The sequence below is a fragment of the Kryptolebias marmoratus genome, linkage group LG7, assembly GCF_001649575.2.
Source record: "Kryptolebias marmoratus isolate JLee-2015 linkage group LG7, ASM164957v2, whole genome shotgun sequence".
NCBI lineage: Eukaryota > Metazoa > Chordata > Actinopteri > Cyprinodontiformes > Rivulidae > Kryptolebias > Kryptolebias marmoratus.
Genome location: NC_051436.1, coordinates 22,070,265 through 22,079,038, shown reverse-complemented (window position 1 = coordinate 22,079,038; position 8,774 = coordinate 22,070,265). Strand labels below are relative to the sequence as shown.

Below are 8,774 nucleotides of genomic sequence, written 5' to 3'. Positions count from 1 at the left end.
GAAACACTGGGTGCCTTTAAATCTCAACTTAAAACCCACCTGTTTAGAGTTGCTTATGGCTAAATTAGGGTTAGAGTGCGGGTTTTTTGATGTCTTCGATGTTTTTCTCTTTCTTACTGTTTATTCAATGTCATATGCTGTTTTTATTTTGTTTTTTTAATTATGTAAAGCACCTTGAAATGCCTTGCTGCTGAAATGTGCTATACAAATAAAATTTGATTGATTGATTGATTCAGAACTGTCTAACTAAGTTGCATTATTGTTTGTCCAAATACTGATTCAGATATACTTTCTTAAGTATAATATGGGGATGAGAGAGGAGAGTGGCCCATTTGAGATATGAAAGTCATAGGAACTGTTAACAGGTGTAATGTAATAGTAACTGTAATAATAGATGAGAAGATAATGAATAAGAAAATTTTCAACATATTTATTTAAATGGAATAGCAAAGCATTCAAACATTAACTGAAATCAAATTAACAATTACATTTTTTGAAAGTAATTTGAGTCTTCAAGATTTCTTTAAATGACTTGCAGAAAATGTGTTTTTCTAGACATGAAGTTTGTATGTTTTGGGTTAACACTTTTAACAATAAATTCCAAAACATAATACACTATAGACTCAAGAAAACTATGTGTCAGCAACTTCACACACTTGACATCCAACCATTTTTTACACGGGTTAGTAAATTTGGTAAATAAAAAAAGGGTAAATTTGAACTTATAGGTCACTTACTTGCATAAGGTTGTTTCCCAGTGACAATGGACCACAGCAGTATACCAAAACTGAAATAGAAATCAAGAGATTGTCAGTACTATCTTTAATATTACAATTATAAAATTTTACTGATTGCAGTGATCAGCTCAAAGGAGGAAGTGAGTGTTTTATCAGTTGTAATAAAAGCATTTGCAGTTGAAACCCCCATCAACATGAGACGTGATTTCCTTTTATTTTAAAGGAAGTTTATTTTATTAGGTTAGTTTCACAAACTTCCTACCATTGTTTATCAACCGGATGTATAATTATAGTATATAAATTCCATGTTTTTATATTATGTTTCAATTACACTATTTCAAAAAAAAGAATAATTTTACATAAAACAAAAACTAAATTTAGTTTTGTCATTCATTTTTGTATGATTATTAAAACTGGTCCAGGTTTTTCTACCTGTAGATGTCAGAGGATCGAGTAGGACTATATGAAATTTCAAAAGCCTCTGGTGGCATATAGCTGAGAGTTCCCCCCTCCTCATTGCTGTCCTTCTTGGACACACGAGTGACACTCTGGGAAAACTTGGCGAGGCCAAAATCTGTAAGCTAGCGGGAAGAAGTAAAACAAAATTAGAAAGACAAAAAGGAGGCAGAGAGCTGGTTATAGAAATTTTTTTTTTTCAATCTTTCATTCCACTGTTGCAAAAAGAGTAGCTACACAAGTTTTATTGTGGTATATAACAGCTTATTTCAGGAAACATAATTTTAAAGAAAGATTTTTGTTTGGGATAAAACAAGTTGGTAGTATAATAGTTAATCTATTTTAAATGTTATGGGAAAAGAACATTTAAAGAGCCTTAACTAAAAAACATGGTATGGGTTTAGAAACAAATTTTGAGTTTAACATATTGACAGTTTCTAGATACTGGTAACTTTGTGACAAACATTAAAATAATACAAACTTTAGTTTTGGTTGATATAAACTTTAGCTGTGTTCACATAAAGGTCACATAAAGGTCTGCAACAGTGATGGGAAAGTTATCAAGTGGCTTTTTTGTTGACATTCCATCCATCTATTTTCTTTCACTTATTTGTGATCGGGTCATGAAGGCATCAGGTCTAGTAGGGAAAACCAGACATCCCTCTCCCTTCTCCATATCCTCCTGAGGAAACCCCAAGGTGTTCCTAGGCCAGAGAGGATATATAATCCCTCCAGCAAGTTCTAGGTCTCCCCACTGTGGGACGTGTCTGGAAAACCTCTCAGAGGGAGGCACCAAGGACGCATACTGATCAGATGCCTGGACCACCTTAGCTGACTCCTTTAGGTGTTGAGGAGTAGCAGCTTTACTCTGTTCTCCTCAGAGATGACAGAGTGAGAAGCACTATCTTTAAAGCTGAGCCCAGCCACTCTATGGAGAAAACTTGTTTCAGCTGCTTGTAACCAGGATCTTGTTCTTTGAAGGCTGGGACATAGACAGACAAGTAAATGAAGGGCCTTGCCTTTCAGCTTAGCTCCTTCTTTATCATGACAGACTAGCGCAAGACTGTCATTACTGTGGGTGAGACACTAATTTGTCAAACCATCTCCCGCTCCGTCCTCCCATCACTTGTCAACAAGACTCTCAGACACATGAAAAGATTAAGTCCCAATCCAAAGACAGAAAGTTGAGAACCAGACCTGTTGCCTTCATGACCCAATCACAAATAAGTGACTGACTCTCATTTGAGATGCTTCTCATTTGAGAGGCTCCAATAGAACTACATCATCTGCAAAAAAGCAGAGATGCAACCCTGAGGTTCCCAAACCAAACAAGACATCTTCCTCTCTTCAACTACACCTTGAGATTGTGCCTGTGGACACCACAAACAGGATCAGATGAGTGAGGTTAACTGTTACTTGGAATTTAGCAGCCTTGTTGCCTGAGGTTTAAAGCTGTCATACATTCTGGTTCTTCTTAATCTAATTAAATAATCTTTTTACAGATGTCAAGAGATTAAACATATGAGAGGCGAGCAGAATCAGTCACTCCTCATAAAGCCCAGATCAAGGGAAAATTTGCTACTCTCAGCAGATGTGTGTGGTTCCTTGGTCTGTGATGTCTTTACACAATAGGTGGTGTTAATGCTTGAGAAAAGACTGAGGTTGGTATTGTTGATATTTTTTCCACTTCTATCATTGTCCAGTTGTCGAGCTCAGAGATGTGCCGCAGATTAAGGATGATCCGGCTATACAGCAGAGCTTGCTAAATTTCTCTTTGTAGGAACAAAGTATAACCCAGGAGGCTAAATAGTAAAGACTGACAATGTGAGGAGCTGCAGGGTAATAAGTTTCCTAGATTTCTGTAGATCTTTGCTTGAATTTATTTGACATTAACAGCTTGAGGTTTTGACCATTTGTTTTTGTATAGTGTTGGCTTGACAACGGTTCTGTTTAGATATGGAACAAAACAAGATCTCTTCTTCTGCCTGATCATTTTTTAACAAAAATGTCTAAACATCAACAGTTGTGAAAATCTTTCTCAAAGCATGAGGCTCACCTTGGCATTGAGAGACGAGTCTAGCAGCACGTTGCTGGGCTTCAGATCCAAATGCAGCACAGCAGGGGACAAACTGTGCAGGAAGTTTATACCCAGAGACACCTGGTGAACCAGTCTGAAGACCAGTGGCAAGGGTGGGGGTTCTTCTAAAGATTGCTGATATAAAAGAGTAAAACCATGTTTCTAGTTGCACATCTACAAATAGACTCCACACTTTGTATTCTCTTGGCAATGTACTGTCCATTTATTTCTATTTTAGCTAATTCCCTCCTTTAGTTACTTACTTTTTTTAGCTATTTTGAACTAAGAATGCATTAGTTTCCTAAATAAAGGCCACAACCTTTCCAGAACCTCACCCACTAAAAATTTGAAATAAAATGACAACCTTTTTCTAAACCTAACCAACTCAGTTTAGTGTGGAAACCAAAACGAAGATTTATCAAAGGGGAGGAAAAATACAGCAAAAGTCACATTTTATCCTTTCACTATGGCTGTCAAATCAGAAAAAGACAGGTCATCCTACTAAACATTTAGATGAAATGTTCCTTGTTTTATTGTGAAAGGCTTTGTTTCATCCCAGGCTAACTCAAACATTTAATATACCATATTGACTATTTTCTGGAGGTGAAATTACTCATCTTTATGTTAACCAGTGGTATACATGTATTTTATTGTGAACCAGCCTTGTAGTTTACCTGCAGTAAGGCCAGTGATCCTCTCTCCATGAACTCCATGACCAGCCCAAGCTGCACTGACAATCCAGAAGAAGGCAATCGACCTTTGAAAACTCCATGGACATGGATAACATAAGGGCTGCTTCCTTTACGCATCATGTTGACTTCACGCAGCAAAGCGGAGCTGTTTCTGTGAATGTTGGTTTGTCCTCTTAATAAGCCGTTTCATGACTCTGATTTTTTTTATGTTTTTAAGTAATCTGAATAATCACTTACCCATCATCATAATGAAGCAGTTTGATCGCCACATCACAGCACCACTGGCAGTGCCGCGCTTTGTAAATCTGTCCAAATCCACCAGAGCCAATCACTTCCCAATCTTCCAGAACAGATTCTCCAATCTCCACAGGAGGCAGACAACTGAGCAGAGCCATAATTCACTGGAATAAAATAAAAAGCAAAAACATCCTTTCTATTTCAAAATATAATAACATAACATAATCTATGAATTTTAACACTTTTTAACACTTTTTTAACACAGTTTTTACTTTGAAATGACCAGCTGTAACATGTTCACCAGTTATATGTATATGGATATATATATATATATATATATATATATATATATATATATATATATATATATATATATATATGGCTTGGCTTGGCTTGCACTTATATAGCGCTTTATCTAGTCCAAGGACCCCAAAGCGCTTTACACTACAATCATTCACCCATTCATCCACACATTCACACACTGATGGTGGTAAGCTACATTGTAGCCACAGCTGCCCTGGGGCGGGCTGACAGAGGTGATATATATATATATATATATATATATATATATATATATGTGTGTGTGTGTGTGTGTGTATAATGTATATATACAAGAAAATAAAGTATATATGTGTGTTATAAATGTGAAATGATCACAGTATAAAAATATAATTTTTTAATTATTGTTATTGAAAAAATAATCAATAGGCACTGTGGACTGTGGAACTCTGGGCCAAAACAATAAATACTCCACCTTTTGTAGGTATGTAGTTATGACACCACTGTCAGACTAGCAGCTAGTCTAAGCACGACCAAGACCAAAGTGGATTGCTGTTGTCTTAAACACTCCAAAAGTTATTGTAAACAATATTTTATAAACTGTATTATTATTAATTTTGGTACATTTGGCAGTTCTGTACATAGAATTTAAAGTGATGAAGTAAAACTGTCCATGTATTCATCACATCTAGGCTGGACTAATGTAACTCTTTATTATCTGGGTGTCAAAGAACTCTTTAAAAGTCTTCAGTTGATCCAGAATGCTGCTGCCAGAGTTCTGATGAGAGTTAGACGGAGAGATCATATTTCTCCAGTTTTAGCTTCTCTCCATTGGCTCCCTGTCAAATTCAGAATAAAATTTAAAATCTTACTTCTAACATACAAAGTTCTCAACAGCCAAACTCCATCTTATATTAAAGAATTTATTGTTCCATATTTTCCTAACAGAGCACTTTGCTCTCAAACTGCAGGTTTACTTGTGGTTCCTAGAGTTTCTAAAAGTAGAACATGAAGCAGAGCTTTCAGTTCTCAGGCTCCTCTCTTGTGGAACTAACTTCCAGTTTCTGTCCGTGAGGCTGACACCCTGTTTACCTTTAAAACTAGGCTTAAGACTTTCCTTTTTGGTCAATCCTATAGTTAGAGTTGGCTGGGTTTCCTGAGCTATCCCTTAGTTATGCTGCTATAGACTTAGACTGCTGGAGGACAAAATGACCATATTTTCTCACTCTGCTGCTGTCTTTGCTCTCTTTACTCTCCATGTTTATATTTGTAGTTATTTCTATCATTAACATGTGGTTTCCTTTGTCTTTCTTCCCATATACCTGGACCAGTCATTCTATGTTTGTCTGTGTCCCTTTTCTCTCCTCTCTAACTCCAGCCAGTCTCGGCAGATGGCCTGGAGTTTTTCTTTTCTACTGTTGCCAATGTGCTTTCTCAGGGTGGGAGACTGTGACAAAGTGAAGATTGCAATGCAATCTGCTGTCTTCCTTTGATAGTTTTAAAGGGAACCTATTATGCAAAATTCACTTTTTGCATGTTTTTGTACTTCGATTTGGGTATCTACTGCTTCTAAAAACAGTCCAAGCGCACAGAAACAGAAACACCCAGCTGTTTTTTGACAATAAGTAAATGTTTTCTGGTGTCTGCAAAAAGACCTGTTTTAAAAACCTAGGGATTGTTGCATCGCAGTCCCCGTTACCTAGCAACCCCAAGCCGAGCCCGGCCCCTCACCTAGCAACCCAAGAGGAGCTCCACCCACTTCATTACAAGAAGATCATCACGTTAGTTCTACTGGTTTTACCGCTGAATAATGTTTGCTGGAAAAGGAAAATGTTTTGTTGGCGGCTGCAATATAGAACATGTGTCTACATTGCTGCTGTCCCGAGCTGCTACCACTTTGGGACAGAGACACAAATGTCGGTTCGGAACCACTAAGTGCCCCTGTCCCAAAGTCAGAATCATAAGAGTTTTAATTAATAAAAAATGTGTGTCCGATCCGCAGCATTTAATCCTTCAGTGAGTTTTTATGTTTTGAGACTGGACGCTGAATTGGGGGGCGTGGCCAACAGCAGCGTATTTGCATAAAAGTGACGTAGCTCTAAAACTGCTCATTCTGAAACGAGCTCAAAACAGGCAGAACTGATCAGGTGAAATCTCAATATCTGAGAATGATTTTGTGTATTAAATGTAATGAACATGTTTTGTATAGCCCACACACCTATCCCGACTTGTTCAAGGAAGCATAATAGGTCCCCTTTAACTAACTGGCATTTTATAATGAATGTGAATGTTTTTGTAAAGTGCCCTGAGATGACCTTTAGTGATAAGTGGAACTATATACATAAACTAAATTAAATTAAAATGAATTACATTTCTGAAATAAAATAGAATATTTTGAGAATTTCACAAACACCACCGGAATGTGCATTATACACCCTATTCCTTTAGTTTATACAATTCTTCTTTTTTTCACTCCATGTCTAAAGTTGATTTTGTTGTCTAGTCGGTCTATTTCAAGAAATACATAAATGACATACAATTAATATCCACAGCTTATATCTACCATCAAGATAAACATCTTCTTGACTGAGCTAGATGAATGAAAAAGACTTGCTATAAAGTCAGTGTTTCATTTCTTTGTTTTTCTAACAAAGTGGTGTGAATACTTTAAGCTGTTACATTCACACCTACACAGATTACAGGAAATCACACTCTTGTTGTCGAGCATCATGAGCAGGGAACAAAAACAAAACGTTCACTAAAAATGCCTCATCCATGAGAACATTATATATACAACTTACAGTGTTCCCTTGTTTGGACATTGTACTGTATTTAACTATTAGCTGGTTTATAATGTTTTATCAGAAAAACATCCATGGAAAAAAGCCAGATTAAAGTCAGCAATCATTATGAGGTGAGAGCATTTCAGAACAAATCTCACTCTTCCAACATCACACTTTACAAAGAATCATGAATGATTTTTCAAAATAAAATTGAAAAAAAAGTGGGGAATTACTTACCCGCTGGGACCTGCTTTCCCCGCTCATCATTCAACCATAATGACAGAGGTTAAAGAGCTGTAAAAATCCCTCCAGCTCATTCACAGACGTTTTCTACTCACGGCTGCAGCTTTAAGTGAAAAGAGAAGTGAAATCATTCAGAGCCGTCCCCTCAGCACTTCTGCTTCTAGATTACTCAATAACATGCTAGGGTTTTTTTTATTTTATTTAATTAATCCAGTTCCTTATTGTCTGATTCTGCTTATGCAGATGTGCTTCAATTGAATGTTCGTAGTGTTTTAATAATGTCAGATTATTTATTTATTTTCTTTTGCATTACTTTCTTTTATTGAGAAGAGCTTGTGTATAATTTTAGCTTAAGCTATCTGAGTTCATTTTATCAGTAAATAACTACATTTCTAAATTTTATGAAGAAAAAAAAGGCCTAACCTTTTTATTAGGCATGAACAATACTGGTAATATTAAGAAGAATATCAGGAAGGAGTCTTTTTGATTCAAGCTATTTCCAGAGGTAATAAACACATTAGTTCTCACCACTTAGCTGTACAGCATGGGTATTTTAGTGTTTTTTGTTAGAATCAAAGAATGGAGAAAATATGTTTTAAAAATACCTGTATGTGGCCTTCGAGTACTTACCTCCTTGTAACCGTTCTGTGTATCTTTAGTGTGAATGCACCTCTTATAGACTTGTCTTGTTTCTCATCTTGTTCATTTTGGGATTTACTCTGCATTCATATTTTATTCTGTTTTGATCATTTAGAAGGACATTTTTAAGCATTTACTCTTTTACATGTTTAGCCTGTCTTATTTTCATAGCTTTGCTTCTTATTTTTGCCAACACAAGCAATGAAAAATACAGATAATGCAAGTTATTGTCAGCAAAACTAAAATGAACACGTAGTCATTTGATTCATGTAACAAATGTCAGTCAGACAGAAAGGCAAGCTGAAGGTTGCTTCTTTGGGTGTGTACATGTTTGAAAGCAACAAATAAATGAGCTCTACAAAACAAAGACACTCATGTGACTTTAACTTCACAGTCACTCTTCTAATTGGCAACATAAGATATTATAGATAAACTATAAAATCTTGAATAGGTTGTGCGGAAAAGAAAGAAGAGGGTGGTAAAGTGAGGAGTTCCACAGATGAGGCCTGTCTGAGTGGAGTCAACAACTGACGTTAGAATGACGTCACTGGAAATCCCCTCTTCACATCCTGTTTTACAAAAACGCAAACATTTTTAAAACTGCCTTAAAAACACTAACTGTACATGTTTT

General features: G+C 36.2%; 1 protein-coding gene across 1 annotated transcript in view; it reads right to left on the bottom strand.

Moving 5' to 3' along the window:
- The window catches only part of ripk3 (receptor-interacting serine-threonine kinase 3), an 18,753-nt gene extending 10,254 nt beyond the window's left edge, over positions 1 to 8,499 (bottom strand). Inside the window, exons 1-7 of the mRNA XM_017437488.3 lie at positions 8,135 to 8,499; positions 7,499 to 7,607; positions 4,200 to 4,363; positions 3,945 to 4,113; positions 3,250 to 3,405; positions 1,170 to 1,318; positions 738 to 787 (exon numbers count right to left, since the gene is read on the bottom strand). Coding sequence (XP_017292977.1) covers positions 738 to 787; positions 1,170 to 1,318; positions 3,250 to 3,405; positions 3,945 to 4,113; positions 4,200 to 4,357 — 682 coding nt within the window. The 5' untranslated portion in view covers positions 4,358 to 4,363; positions 7,499 to 7,607; positions 8,135 to 8,499. The remainder of the gene's footprint in view (positions 1 to 737; positions 788 to 1,169; positions 1,319 to 3,249; positions 3,406 to 3,944; positions 4,114 to 4,199; positions 4,364 to 7,498; positions 7,608 to 8,134) is intronic.
- Between the last annotated feature and the right edge of the window lie 275 nt (positions 8,500 to 8,774).